At 62.9% G+C, this 14,373-nt stretch overlaps 2 protein-coding genes across 5 annotated transcripts in view; one reads left to right on the top strand and one right to left on the bottom strand.

The window, feature by feature from the left end:
• Positions 1-1,186: 1,186 nt before the first annotated feature.
• FSCN2 (fascin actin-bundling protein 2, retinal) lies at positions 1,187-6,831 on the top strand. Of its 2 annotated transcripts, none has more exons than XM_046674664.1 (5): positions 1,187-2,167; positions 4,838-5,030; positions 5,394-5,515; positions 5,901-6,068; positions 6,298-6,831. In XM_046674664.1, exons 1-5 carry the CDS (start codon positions 1,342-1,344, stop codon positions 6,501-6,503), a joined length of 1,515 nt encoding a protein of 504 aa, XP_046530620.1. In that variant the 5' UTR covers positions 1,187-1,341; the 3' UTR covers positions 6,504-6,831. The 2 variants fall into 2 exon arrangements, with proteins under 2 accessions (XP_046530620.1, XP_046530621.1); XM_046674665.1 differs by having other exon boundaries at positions 4,874-5,030.
• Positions 6,832-9,728: 2,897 nt separating this feature from the next.
• FAAP100 (FA core complex associated protein 100) overlaps positions 9,729-14,373 on the bottom strand; it is an 11,471-nt gene continuing 6,826 nt past the window's right edge. Inside the window, exons 7-10 of one of the 3 annotated variants that reach the window (XR_006890868.1) lie at positions 14,100-14,216; positions 11,579-11,665; positions 10,921-11,121; positions 9,729-10,608 (exon numbers count right to left, since the gene is read on the bottom strand). Coding sequence is in view for 1 of the 3 variants with exons in the window: in XM_046677876.1 (XP_046533832.1) it covers positions 10,990-11,121; positions 11,579-11,665; positions 14,100-14,216 (336 nt within the window). In the remaining 2 variants the exon portion in view is untranslated. Of the gene's footprint in view, positions 10,609-10,920; positions 11,122-11,578; positions 11,666-11,851; positions 13,321-14,099; positions 14,217-14,373 lie in introns of those variants that run through there. The other 2 variants (XM_046677876.1, XR_006890869.1) reach the window with 2 other exon arrangements.

Raw genomic sequence — 14,373 nt, forward strand, 5'->3', positions numbered from 1 at the left:
AGACGGCCCCTCAGGCTCAGTGGGGAAGGGGTGCAGCCAGGCAGCCAGAGCAGCTGGGGCTGGGAGGTGCCAGGGGTCAGGGGTCACCTGCTTCCGGCCTCTTCTAGCCTGCTGGTCTCATCCCTCTGACAGAGGGCTTTGCCCTACACGGCCCCCTGGAGCCAACCCCACAAAGACCCCAAGTCAGGCCAGTCACTCCAGTGATGTGAACAGCAGTTCAGGGGTCCACACGGCCAGCCAGCAGTGCCCACCCATAGAAGAAGGGACAGAAGAGGGGCCCCATTAGGTGCCACCCGGATGACATCTGCTTCACACTCCTGCTCTCATGTCACCCTCCCACAGAGCAACCCTTGAGGCGGGTGTTACTGTCTCCATTGTACAGCTGCCATCTCGGCCCAAACCAGGGGCCCTTTCCCTGGGGCCAGCACAGCCAGGCTGCCGGGCCCAGTGTGGACACGGCTGGGCAGCAGCCTCTCCACACCTCCTGCGCCCTGCCGTGCAGCCGGGTGCCACGGGTGCCAGGATGGGGGCCCCTGGGCACTTGGCCCACTCGCTGGCACCAACGCCCCCTCCTGCCGCTTTCCCCACTCAGACCACTCTCGGGGAAGAATCAGGCCCAGGGCGATAGGCGGCGGCCAAGGGGACGGCACACGACTTGGGCGGAAGAGTGGGGGGCCTTGCTGTGCTCCTGGCAGCAGGAATCAGAGAAGCAGTAACTGGATCTGGCTGAGGATCGGGCGGCCTCCAGGGTGGAGGGCTGTGATCGGGTTGCGGCCACACTGCGAGTTTTCCACCAGCAGCTTTTTCTGCCTTGGGAAAGAGCTGGGTTGGGCTGGCGAGTCCATGCGGTGGGTTTGGGGGCCCTGAGGTCGGGGGCGGAAAGGACAGAAGCTAAGAGGTGCAGGAGCCACAAAGCAGGCCACAGGGCCCGAGCTGTGGGCCCAGGCAGCCGCGGGCAAGGGCAAGGGCAAGGATGTGGTCAGCCCCGCCACGCGCGGTGCTCTCCAGCCCTGCAGGCCCTGGGCTCCGGCCCCTGGTGCAGTTCGGGAGTGGCTGAAATCCAAGCTGGGGTAATGAAAGGCAGCCGCCGTTCTTAAGCCGACACAGCTCTGATCCGCCCTCCCACCCGCCCTCTGCTGCCCGCTAGCCATGTAAGAGCTGCCTGGGCCCACGGCCACTGGTCAGAGGTGGCGTCCGAGCACGCAGCGGGTCCATGACGCCAGCCAGGCTTGGGGGCCGAGGGCCAGCCCAGTCACACTGGGCCTCCGGGGGACCTCGGGGGCCGTGAGCACTCAGAGAGAGCTTCCCAGGCCCCTTTGGGGACCTGGGCCAGTCCTGAAGATGCCCACCAATGGCCTGCACCAGGTGTTGAAGATCCAGTTTGGCCTTGTCAACGACGCTGACCGCTACCTGACAGCAGAGAGCTTTGGCTTCAAGGTCAACGCCTCGGCACCCAGTCTCAAGAGGAAGCAGATGTGGGTGCTGGAGCCTGACCCGGGGCAGGGCACTGCCGTGCTGTTCCGCAGCAGCCACCTGGGCCGCTACCTGTCGGCCGAGGAGGACGGGCGCGTGGCCTGCGAGGCGGAGCAACCGAGCCGAGACTGCCGCTTCCTGGTCCTGCCGCAGCCGGACGGGCGCTGGGTACTGCAGTCGGAGCCGCACGGCCGCTTCTTCGGGGGCACCGAAGACCAGCTGTCGTGCTTTGCCACGGCCATCTCCCCGGCCGAGCTGTGGACCGTGCACCTGGCCATCCACCCGCAAGCTCACCTGCTGAGCGTGAGCCGGCGGCGCTACGCGCACCTGTGCCCACAGGAGGACGAGATCACGGCAGACAGCAACACGCCGTGGGGCGTGGACGCGCTCATCACCCTCATCTTCCAGAACCGGCAGTACTGCCTCAAGTCCTGCGACAGCCGCTACCTGCGCAGCGACGGCCGCCTCGTCTGGGAGCCTGAGGCCCGCGCACGCTACACGCTCGAGTTCAAGGCAGGCAAGCTGGCCTTCAAGGACTGCGATGGCCGATACCTGGCGCCTGTGGGGCCCGCTGGCACGCTCAGGGCCGGACGCAACACACGGCCCGGCAAGGACGAGCTTTTCGACTTGGAGGAGAGTCCCCCGCAGGTGGTGCTAGTGGCTGCCAACCACCGCTATGTGTCTGTGAGGCAAGGTAACGGGCCGCCGCGGGGCCGGCCACGCTGACCTCAGTGTGCAGGTCACACGGGGATGAGGCATTCTGTCCTTGGGGGTGGGGACACCTGTGGCGGTACACAGTGCAGGTGGGTGGACCATGGGCCCAGGCCCATATGGTTGGTGTGTCAGTAAAATGTGGGCAACGGTGTGGAAGAGCTTCCTCTGTGAGAGTCAAAGGAGATGCTGCACACAGAGGTCTCTGTACGTGTGCAGCTAGCGAGCGAGACTTGTGGTGGCAGTGTGGTCTGTGGCTGTAAGGGTGGTGGTGGAGCAGATGGTAACCACAGAGATGGAGCTAGTGGTTCTGCTGGTGACAGTGGTGGTGTCGACGATGGTGATGATGGTGGTGGTTTTGGTGATGGAGATGGCTGTGGTGGTGAGGGACAGTGGCTATATGGACCATTTTCATTCTCTGGATCACCCTGCAACTGACCCCATCTCTTTGATGGGGAATCTCCCACTAAGGATCAAATCCGCCTCCCACGGTAGAAGCTGGAGGTACCCCCGTTCGCCTCCCCACTTCCCCTGCAATAAGGCTGACGGTGTATGACCCAGCGCCACAGATGTTCAGATGTTGGCTTGACAACCAGTGATGCGAAGAAGCAGGATGCTGCATCTCGTTCCTCGGGGAGGAGGGAGTGGTGCCCCTAGATCCCAAGGCAGCCCGAGTGGTGGTACCTTGATCCAGGTCATCTTCCTGGCCAAGCAGCCTCCAAACCCAAACTTGTCTTCTTGCCCTGGGATGTCTGCGAGCACTGAAGCTTACCTGTTTTCTCCTCCCAATGTCTTTCTTTGTGCTGCTTGTTTCTGCCACACCTGTTGCCAGCCTTGCTGACGCGGTGGTGCTGACAGCAGCACAGCAGTCACCGTCTGTTGCTGCAAGTAACAGAAAAATGGCTGCAAACTGGCTCAAGCCATGAAGACATTGATTACCTCGTATAAAGAGGAATCTGGAGGCACGGGGTGGTGGGGTCCCAGGCAGGGCACCATCACCAGCTCAGCAGTGTCACTAAAGTCCTCCACTCTTTCCTTCTCGTGGAACCACTCTCCTGGGACAGCTCTGAGTTCAGGCTGGCGTCTTGTGGTCACAAGATGGCTGCTGCTGTTCCAGCCCTCACATCTACACAGCACAAAGTCCAGAGGAAAGAGGAGCACTGCCTCTTCTTGTGTCTTTTCAGGAGTAAGAAAATTTCTCGCGTAAATGCCACAGACACCCTTTCTTCTTCACACCTCCACCGATCAACCAATGCCTCCCAGGGAAGTGGATGTGTGCTCTTTGCTTGCCCTAACCAGGACTCCCTGTGCCTCTCCCACCTTGAGGTCAGGGTCCTAGAAGCAGATGACTGTGTGAGATGGAGCCCCTGGGCCACATCCTGTCTGGAGGAGGTGCACGGGGGCAACGCTGGGGACACCAACAAGGTTGGCCTCAGAGATGGCAGTCGAGGCGCACAGCCCCTGGCCTCGCTCCTCCCTCAGTCCCTTTAGGGATGGCTCCCTCACCTCCTCAGGTCTGCTTCAACGTCACCTTGTCTGTGAGGCTGTCCTTGGCCAAGGCCCACAGCATCCCTGGGTGCTGGACACGGTTCTTGTTGTCCATCGCTCCCCACAGACTATAAGTGCCAGCGAGCCAAGGACTGTTTTGTGACTGCTCATGGTGGTCCCACAGCAGCAGCAGCTCGCTTAGCTCAGTACTGCTGACAGATGGTGAGGATGGCGGTGAAAATGCCAGGCTGCCGCCTTCCCTCTGAGCAGTGGCCCGTGTGAGGGGGAGACAGAGCCCAGCCTGGGGCGGTTTTGTGAGCAGCAGCCTTCGGGAGCTGGTGAAGGGTGAGAGGTCCCGCCCTGTCCATTACAGGCCCTGCCTGGTGCCCGTCCTTCCTTCTCGAAGGTTGGACAGGATCTGGCCCCGACCCTCAGCCCCTGATGGGGCTCTGCCCCCATCCCTCCTGCTCCCCTAGCTGGACACAGAGTGGCCTTGTGGAGAGGTCTGTGATCTGCCACATCAGTTGGAGTGGCCAGTTGCCATGGAAACAGGGACAGGGTTTACGGGAAGAAACTGGGGGAGGCTCTAGTGCCTGTCGGCTGCCCCCCACCCTGGGCATGGATGTCCCTTCCATTGCCCTCCCAAGAACCCCAGGCTGAGCCCCGGGTATCCTTGCCCTCCCCAGGGCTTCTGGGAGACCACACATATGTGCATGAGGGGCTGGGGAGGTGATAGGGGGCCAGCTCCTGCCCAGTGCCCGGGAGTGGGCCCCAGGCCCCGGCTGTGTCCTGGGCCATGTCATGGGGAAGAACAGAGATCTTACTGTGCCCGCCCAGTGGCTTAGGGGCGGGTATAAAGAGAGGCTGGTCTAAGTCCTGGGTCGAGAGAGCGGGAGCAAGCAGATTACCTGACGATTAGCAGATGCGGGGGATTTGCCAGCACGGAACGGACTGGCTCCTGGGGTTATGGTAGCAGCTGGGTCAAGGACCTTTAGGGAGCAGTGTGGAGGGTCCCCAATGTGGCTACATGGCCCTAGGGGCAGGGCTCCCAGACCCTCTGAGAGGTGCCTTCCAAAGTCCAGAGGGTTCTAGATGAGACCCCCTCTGGTTTCAGGGTTGCCCCAAGAGCATGCTTCCCCACCCCTCTGCTCCCCATCCCACTCAGGGAGAGGCGTGAGGGGCTTCCCATCTCCTCCTCCAGGGGTCAACGTCTCAGCCAACCAAGATGAAGAACTGGATCATGAGACCTTCCTGATGCAAATTGACCAAGAGACAAAGAAGTGCACCTTCTATTCTAGCACTGGGGGCTACTGGACCCTGGTCACCCACGGGGGCATCCAGGCCACAGCCACACAAGTGTGAGTGCACCACCCCCACCTCCACTACCACTTCCATCTCCAGCAGCACCATCACCACCATTACCATCATCACTACCACCTCCATCTCCACCTCCACTACCATCACCATCACCTCCATAACCACCACCACCTCTACCACCACCCCACCTCCACCTCAACCACGAAGACCGTGGTTGCAGCCCAGCCAGGGAAGAATGCCCACAGGGGTGAGGGGCAGTTCTTAATAGTGGTGGGTGTGTCAGTGGAAGGCAAGGGTCTGTCCCTCCCCGTGGGGGTGGTACTGGACCAGAAGGGGATGGGGAGGCCTGACCCTGAGCCTCCATGTCCTGCTGCTCTGAGAGTACCTTGCCCCGCCCCCTCCAGTTCTGCCAACACCATGTTTGAGATGGAGTGGCGTGGCCGGCGGGTGGCCCTCAAGGCCAGTAACGGACGCTATGTGTGCATGAAGAAGAATGGGCAGCTGGCGGCCATCAGTGATTTTGTGGGTGAGCACTCCCCACCTGCCCTGGGGGAACTGGGGCTGGGCTCCCTGCCCAGGGACAGCACCTGCTCAGAGATCCTGTCTCCACCAAGAGCTGATCCTTCCGGCTCCCCACGGACCTGCTGCTGCCCCTGGCAATAGTCATATTTGCTGGTCAAGATAATCGTTCTGGACGTGGGGGGAGCCATTAAATCCCAGAGTGCCCAGACCTCCGCTGCACACTTGGGGAACCCGGGGTTCAGTGGCAGCAGGCCACTTGTCAAGGTGACCTAAGGCAGTGACAATGGTAGATCTGGCCCACAAGCTGGGCGTCCGAGCCTGCAACTCTTCCAGGGGAGCCCCGGGTATGCCCCCACGCCCTACCGCCCCTCAGCCCGCTCTCCCACCAGGCGAGGATGAGGAGTTCATCCTCAAGCTGATCAACCGGCCCATCCTCGTGCTGCGCGGCCTGGACGGCTTCGTCTGCCAGCGCCGCGGCTCCAACCAGCTGGACACCAACCGCTCCGTCTACGACGTCTTCCACCTGAGCTTCAGCGATGGCGCCTACCAGATCCGAGGTGCGGATGGGGCGGACCGCAGGGGGCGTGGGGCCGTGGAATGAGTGGGGCGGGGCGGGACAGGCGGTAGGGTGCGGGGCGCAGAGCCGGATGGGAGGTCTGCGGGGCGGGATGGAGGCGCGGGACCGGTGAGTGAGCGGCGGGGCGGGTGGCTGCACAGGGCGGGATGGAGGCACGGCGGGCAGGGCGGGGGAGCGAGCGGGCCCCGCCGACCCCTCCCCACCCCCAGGCCGCGGCGGCGGGTTCTGGCACACCGGCAGCCACGGCAGCGTGTGCAGCGACGGCCAGCGCGCCGAGGACTTCCTCTTCGAGTTCCGCGAGCGCGGCCGCCTGGCCATCCGCACCCGGAGCGGCAAGTATCTGCGCGGCGGCGCCTCGGGGCTGCTGCGCGCGGACGCGGACGCGCCGGCGGGAGTCGCGCTCTGGGAGTACTGAGCACCGGGCCCGCCTGTCCCCCATTAAACCGTGTCAGTGACGCAGCGGCTCGATGGCACCGATCGGAGCGGGGCAGGGTGTGTGCGGAGGGTCTGCATCTCCGGCCACAGGCCGGGCCTCTTCTGCCCTAGAGTTCCTGTGGTGGTCAACCTCTCCATCCTCATGCCCGGGAAATCAAGGAGGGGGGCTTGTCCGGGGGAAGGGTTGAGCCAATTGAGTGCTCCCCTCCCCCAATCCTGGACAGCCACAGCCCTGAGCCGCCTCTTGTTCTGCCCTGCACTCCCCTTTCCGCCCCCCCCCCCCATGCCTTGCCATACACCGCCTCCCCAAAACCGAGGGAGAAGACCCCTGCTCCACTCAGCGGGACCAGGAGTTAGGTGGGACAGCTAGAAGCCTGGTCTGTGGCCCTGGCAAGTCAGGCCTGTTAGAGGGTCTTTGGGGGGAGCACGTCTCCGTGGAGCATCTCACTGCTCTCTTTCCCAGGAACAGAGTCCTAGAGGATCTGGGAAACACCTGATGGAGAAGTGACCCCCCCACCCCTCCCAAATAGAACCCCTCTTAGCCCAGGAAGGGGGCTCCAGGCCTCCCACCACCAGCCTCAACCCACATGTGGCTCTCAGGCCAAGGCACTCCCCTGCCTGCCCCCCCAACCCCCAACAGATGAGGAGAGTCCTCACTCGCCTTGCCCAAAGCAGGCTGGTGGCCCTATGGCCTGGGTGGAAGATGAGACAAACCTATGGTTCACCCACGTCTCCCCAAACCACCCAGCACCTAGAATTCCTCAGCCCCCAAGGACCCCCACCCAGGCCAATGCCTCTTGGACATGCTAGGTGACCTGGGCCACCAGAGGTGGGAGACAGCCTGAGGAAGGCCTAGAGCCTGGAGGGAGAGTGCGACCATGAATGCAGACGCCCTTGCCACCCTTCCCCACACCCACCCCTCCCGACCCCAGGCAGCACCTGCTTGAAGCAGGCCTGCCTGAGTGTGGCCAGCGTGGGCGGAGGAGAGGGTCAGCTGGGGCTGGGGTGCTTTGAGAAAGGAGGGAGGCAGGGAGAGGGGCACAGCGATCCCAGGGGAGAGCAGACGTGCAAGGCCAGGGAGGAGAGGAGGGGGCTGAGAGGCATCCTGGGGGCAGGGAGGACCAACTGGGTCCCCCCCAGCCTGCTCCTGGCCTCGCTGCTCTCCTCTCCCCTTAGGGACAAAGAAGGGCTGAGACTGAGGGGGCTGGCTGGTCCAAGGCCAGCATGTTAAACCTGCAAGAACCAGATGCCAAAGTCCAACCGGCCCCTGGAAGACAGGTGGCTGCCTCAGCCTCGGCCTGCACTGCCCCCTGGTGGCGTCTGGGGCAGGAGGGCTGGTGGCCCACCTGCTGGGCACCAGGCCTGGAATCACACAAGTCGCTCCCACCCGTGCCCTTTGGAGCTCCCCTGACGCTGCAGGGTGTTGAGAAGGGGTCTTCCTCTTGCTGACCTCAGCCAGACAGTGCGTGTGGCCTCAGACACTTGCTGAGTGGAGCTTGCACAGGCTGGGGCAGCGGCTGCAGAGGGGAGGCACGGGAGAGCATCTAGGGGTCCCCAGGAGAGGCCAGCTGGGGTGGGGAATAAAGGCCAGGACTGGACAGAGGAGAGGGACACACTGAGGCTGAGGCGGGTGGGAGCTGCATGCAGGGGACACAGAACTCAGTGTAGACGGCCCATGAGGGCCAGCCTGGGGCCTCCCACAGCAGGGATCAGCAAAGGGACGCCCCGTGTCCGGCGTGGTGCTCATCCTGCTCTGCGGGAAGACCGCACACTGAGTGGCTGGGGGGGCACTCAGAAGGACATCCAAGCAGGTGAGGGCTCCTAGGTCTTGGTTGTGGTCCAGGTGGCTCCCCAAGCAGCTCCCTGTGGATCTGCTGCCTGCCGCCCTCTGTGTGGCCCCAGGCCTCCACCCTGCCCCTTGGTCTGTGGGCTTCGGGCAGGTTCGCGCAGGCGGCAGAGTGAAGTGTCACGGCCGGGTTGAGCCTGTCACCCTGCAGCTTCTTTGCTGTTTGTCCTGTCCTTCCTTTCTGCCTCCTCTCTGATTTATCACCTTTTTCTCGTTAGGCCATTTTACCTCCTCTTGGCTTTTTAGGTGTTCATGTAGTTTTTCTCCTTTTCTGGAGATTACGACGTGCACTGCACCCTTAACGTGGTGGTCTGCTTTGAATTGCTGCCACCGTGCCCACACCACGCAGGGGCCTCTGGCCAGCAGGCAGGAGGAGCGGCCCTCCCACCACTGCCCCTGCTCCGTACCTCAAAGGCCTCGTTTTTTTCAGACAGACCAGCACCAACGCCTCGAGAGGGTTATCCCTGAATGAGCCAGCAGAGGCGCAGGTGGGCCAGGGACGCTGTCTTAGCTGTGGGGCCACCACGTGAGCCTGTGTCAGGAGCTGCACGGTGGGGACCAAGGGCAACCAATCGAGCACCCAGTGCCTGGGGAGATGGTCCCAATGCTGCTCTTTCACACACCACATTGGTGCCCACCGCCCCCTACACAGCTGAGGCTCACCGAGTTGGACAGTGTCACTGCTCTGGGCCGAGACCTGGTTGGGGAGCATCGCAGGGGGCAGGTGGCATCCCCATCAGTCTCCTGCAGCTTCCATGACCTGGGGCGGCTGGCTGGCCTCTGGGTAGGTAAGCCCTGCAGGTGACCAAGACCCAGATCTGTCAGCTCTGGGCTCCCTGCAGCCTGTGTGGCGAGTCGGGGGCTGTGGGGCAAGGCTCTTTCTCCAAGGTGGGCAGACACAGGCCCTGAGAGTGCTGTCCTCTGTCCACTCACAAAGAATGGTCTATTCTGGGGCCTCTGTGGGCTGGCCTGGCCACTCCATTCTCCCCGTGGCACTCAGGCGACAGGAAGACGACCCTTGGAAAACAGCTGGAGACAGGGCTGCTAAGGGGGTACAGGCCCTCCCTGGGCCAGGCCGGGCCACAGCAGTGCTCTAGGCTGCAGAAGGACCACCGTGAGCCAGCAGAGGCTGGAGGTGAGCCCCCTTGCTTGAAGGAAGCTGCCACGGCTGCTCCTAGCACACAGGGGGCAATACTAGGGGGCCTCCCTCCCACCCTCGCTCCCGCCCTGGAGAACCCTCCATCGTGGGGTCTGTGTGGCGACCACCCACTCTCCCAGACTGATTTGAAGCACCTGCCAGCCCCCCTCCCTCTGTGGAGGGTGACAAGGAGGTGACCTTGGTCCTCCCTGGGAGGGACTCTCGTGCCCTGATCGGCAGGATGGCTGCTGCAGCGACCACTTCATTTGTGGGCTTGGCCCCAGTGCTGGGGACTCCCTACTGGCCCCAAGGCCACGGAGAGGCCAGTGCAGGGCTCATTCAGGCGCTAAAGAGCTGGGGGCACCCAGGAATCCAGGTCAAAGGTGCCACCGGACTGAGGGAGGAGTAAAAAACCAGAAGACGAAGCAGTTCAGCACAAAGGGTCAATGTGGGTGGGGGGCCTCACAGGGGGATCCCGCACGCACCACAGGAGAGCACTGTCACCTCCCCAGATGCCGAGAACGCCAGCACCAGAGCTGAGCCAGGCTGCTGCCCGGGCTGAGGGAGGGCTGTGGGGCTGTGCCCACCCTGAGGGGCCCTGGCAACAATGCAGTGCTTGGTGCTGGGTGCAGCCATAGCTGGAGGCACCTAGTTGTTGAGTGTTCTGGCCACAGGCCACCGGAGGCCACTGGGCACTTCCGTGAGCTCCCCCCCACCCGCCCCCCGGCCATTTTTGTGCTTCAGTCACAGGAGGCGCCCTCACACCTGGTGGCCCCAGCTGCTGCAGAGTGGCAGGGCAAGGTGCCCTGAGCTGGATGGGAGGTTCGGGGGGGAGGGGCGTGTTGCTAGAAGGGGCAGCCCCGCGCTCGGGGCAGAGGGGTGGGAATGGATACAAACCCGCCCCAAGTCCCAACTCCAGAAACCCTGTTCCTCCATGGCCTCTGCAGGCCGCTCAGGCAACAACGCTCCTGCTTTGGGGTCCAGGGTCTGTGTCCTGGGCCTGACTTCTGAGCAGAGGGGATGTCGCTGATCCAGCCCAGCACTCCGGGCAGGAGACTGCCCAGCAGTGACCACCAGGTTGTGTGAGGAGGCTGTGGGCAGCTGTTGGAGGAAAGGAAAGGAGTGATGTGAACAGAAGACAGGAATTGGGGAAGGGGGAACAAGGATGAGTGAGGGCAGAGCCTGGTGCCCAGGGGGCTCAGATGCCACCCAGGCTGCCCTGGGACAACTCACTTCACACTTCACTTCCGCCGAGCACACACATGCATGAGGGCAGCCAAGTGGCCATGCAGGGGACCAGGTACCCTGCATTACGCTGTGCACTGGCCAACCCCATCCTGCCCCCTAACTTTCCCTGGCTGTGACCAGGCCAACATGTGCCTCCTGGGTCATGAGCAAGAAGTAGTCTCTCACATTCCAGGTTTTTCTCTGTAAAACCACGAAGGCACTGTGAGTGGCTGGAAGGGGCAGGGCCGACCTGAATCACAACAGGAGGAGGCTGGGGCTGCGAAGCTGCCTGTACAGCTGCAGGAGCTTCTCGGCGGTGGCGCAGGAGTGGCCTTCGTCCTCCGTGCACAGCCGGTCACGCAGGGTCTGCACCTCCCGCAGCAGCATCTGCAGGGGGGCAGGTGGCAATGGCTCAGGCCACCTTCCCACTGGGCATGTCACTGGGTTCCTCTGGGGGATGCCAACCATGCACAAATCCTACTTGGAAGGGGTCGGTGGTACAGGAAGAACACTTATCTGTGACCCTACAGCATGGGACATGCAGCCTGGCCCCGAAGGCCCCTCAAGACAGGAGAGCTGCTGGGCTGAGGGGAGACACCCTCCCCAGGTGAGACAAGGGTCCCAGCCAAGGCGGCGCAGGGAGGAGGAGCGGGCCAGACAGAAGTGACTGCACCTACCCTGCCCCACCGGCCCCACAAGGGGAGCCGAGCCCACACCCCTGACTTGGCTGTGAGGACAGCGCAGGCCCTGCTGGACTGGGCGACACCCGAGTGTTTGCGTGTGTCCCCAGAGGAGCCCAGGCAGTGGTGGGAGGTTCAGGGGACGGGACCCATGGGGGCCTCACCTCGTGGTTGGCCTGGATCTGGTAGAGATACTGCATACGGAGGTCAGGCGGGCTGGATCCCCGGGCGGCCTGCTCGACGACCATCCGCTGGGGGGACACAAGGGGCAGGTCACTGGAGAGAAAGCGCTTCCCGCCGCCTACCCTCCATGCCTCAGAGCCAGATGGCCCTGCCACTCCCCTGCAGCCTCCATCTCAGCCCCCCACCTCACCCCGCTGTGTCACCTCTGCTGTGTCCCCACTCCAACGGCAGGGCCTAACCCGACGGTGACTTACTTGGAAGAAAGTTTCAGGCCTTTCCCCTCTGCTCCCCACCGCCTTGGCCCCACAGAGCCACCCCTTCTCCCATCTTTAGCTTCAGGCCTCAGTGCCCGCTCCTCCTGCCCCGTCTCAGGCGGCCCCTGGAGCTGTCCCCCTGGCGGATCCACTCAGCACGGCCCACACAGAGGCTGCTCCACATCCCGCTTTCTGGAGGAAGCCCGGCGGCTCCTGGAGCTCAGACCCAAGCTCCCAGGCAGCTCTAGGCAGCGAGGCCCCCACTGGCCTTGGGAACAAAGTGCTGAGAAGAGATCCCGACACCCTGATGGGCAGCAGGAGGGGCCGGCCCATGGTGGACGCTGCACACCTGGCAGGGTCCTGACTGTTCCATGTGGCCAGGTGACGAATGCTGTTACAGGAACCCCCACAACACAGAGCTCGGCGTTGGCTGATGGAGGACGGACAGGTGTGAGGCCCGCGTGAACCCCCATCCGGGGAGCGTCTACAGCACTATCAGGGGCTGAGCTGTGCCCGCCGGCGTTCACACACAGAAGCCCCAAGTCCAGTACCTCAGCACACTACTGTGTTCACAGACAAGGTCTCTGCCGGTGATGAGGCTGGTGAGGTCGTGGCTGGGCCCTAAGCCAATCTGACTGGTGTCCTCATGACAAGAGATTAGGAGACAGACATGCACAGAAGGATGACCACATAGGGACACAGGGAGGTGACGGCCGTCTGCACGCCACGGAGAGGCCTCAGAGGAACCAACCCTGCCGGCACCCAGATCGCGGACTGCCAGCCTCCAGCCCCGCTTTCCTGTTGTTCGTGCCCCATCTGTGCTGCTTTGTCACGGCTGCCCCAGGACACTAACCACCCCCCACTTCTTGCTGGAAGTCCGCTCAGCACGCTCCTTCCCCCGGCTTCACGCTACTGTCCACCTCGTGGCCGCCACACTTGGCACAGTCTGCAGATGGCCCAACACTCCAGGCCCAGGGAGAGCATGCCAATGATGCACGTGGCTCCTCTCTGGGGCAGAGAAATGCAGGTGCTGGAGCTCTGCTCTCGGCAGGGAGAGGGACCCATTCTGGGGAATGGGTGTCCCTAGTGGGCAGAGCCCTGACAAGTGGTACCACTGCCCCAGAGACCACCTTGACGACTCAAAGTGCTCAGGCCTAAATTCCTGAGCAGGCTCACCATGGCACTGTGATCTCAGCAGGGTCACAGTCACAGTGCTGGGTAACCAGAGCATAAGAGTCACAGCAGGGTCACGGCACTGTGTGACATGGTCATCAGGGTCTCAGTGGGGTCACAGTGCCACGTGACATGATCATCAGGGTCACCCATCTCAGCTGTCGAGTGGCACCCACCCAGGCTGGTGCAGGGCGTCCCATTGCAGCTCAGTTCCAGTGGGTCTCGAACAACAGCCCTCAGATCCTTGTTAAAGCTCAGCTCTCAGGTCCTCTGATTCTCAGGGTCCGGGGTGGGGCCTGGGAACGAGCACTGATAGCAAGGTGCAGGAGAGACCAATGCACAGACCACACTCGGGACAAATCATCGTAATGGGCTGACAGCGGCCACTGCAGCCCCTCTGTGAGGCCAAGGCCACACGGTCAGAACAGGTGGCAGAGGACAGGCGGCCCGATCCTGAAGGCAGGGCTGTGTCCTGCCCAGGTCACCAACTGACAGACTTTCATTTGGAAGACAAGGACCCTCTCAGATCTGGCAGTCATGGCCCAGGCGGCCCCGGGAGGGCAGTGCAGCAGTCTGCTCCTGAGCCAGGTGGTGGAAGGGGCCCAGGGCTGCAGGGGATGGCCACCAACTCCTGCTTTCTTGGCAAAGACATGGAGGCTCACACGAGCACATACTTTGTCCAGGGATCTGCGCCCAGGGTGTCTGACCCGAGGGCATAGCCTCTCCGTGGGGCCTCTGCTCGGCCAGGCAAGTGCAGAAACCTCCAGCTGAACATAGGAGGTAGTAGCTGGAAACACCTCCCTTTAATCTACTGGCCATGTGGCTTCACAGCTGCATTAGGAGCTGATGGAACACACAGAGGGCAGTGTCTATCACTGGGGGATAAGCAGCAAAGTTCTGCCACACGCCTCCTAGCTCCCGCAGCTCACCTGCACGACACGTGCATGTGGGAGACAAGAGAGGAGGTGGAGGGGTTGTCCTGCGACCCCTGTGGCAGGTAGCCACAGACCACCATGGTTCCATGTTCCCACCACCCAGCAGACTTCCCCACGGAGCCCAGAACGGACTGACACACCTGCATACGCCCGATGATAGCGTGGTGTGCCTGGCACATGTTGGCCAGAGAGGAGCTCTCCACCTGGATTTCCACGGCCTGGAGAGGCCCTGCCGGACACAGGTCGGTCACCGCCACCTGCAACACATGAGGAACCTAGCTGCCTGTCCAAAGCCCTGCCCAGCCCAAGAGTGGCTGGAACGACAGGAGCCTCTGAGCCAAAAGGAGCAGGTGAAGCCCTAGGGCCCCAACGCCCTGGCCTGGGCGGCCCCTCTGCACCCTGCGCAACGCCCTG

This window comes from Equus quagga, chromosome 11 (assembly GCF_021613505.1).
Source record: "Equus quagga isolate Etosha38 chromosome 11, UCLA_HA_Equagga_1.0, whole genome shotgun sequence".
NCBI classification, from domain to species: domain Eukaryota; kingdom Metazoa; phylum Chordata; class Mammalia; order Perissodactyla; family Equidae; genus Equus; species Equus quagga.

What these genes read in the sequence shown, in the direction of transcription:
- FSCN2 (XM_046674664.1), top strand. Translation starts at nt 1,342, where the DNA reads ATGCCCACCAATGGCCTGCACCAGGTGTTGAAGATCCAGTTTGGCCTT. An exon ending in CTATGTGTCTGTGAGGCAAG is followed by an intron (nt 2,168 to 4,837) that starts GTAACGGGCCGC and finishes CATCCCACTCAG; the next exon opens with GGAGAGGCGTGAGGGGCTTC. An exon ending in GGCCATCAGTGATTTTGTGG is followed by an intron (nt 5,516 to 5,900) that starts GTGAGCACTCCC and finishes CTCTCCCACCAG; the next exon opens with GCGAGGATGAGGAGTTCATC.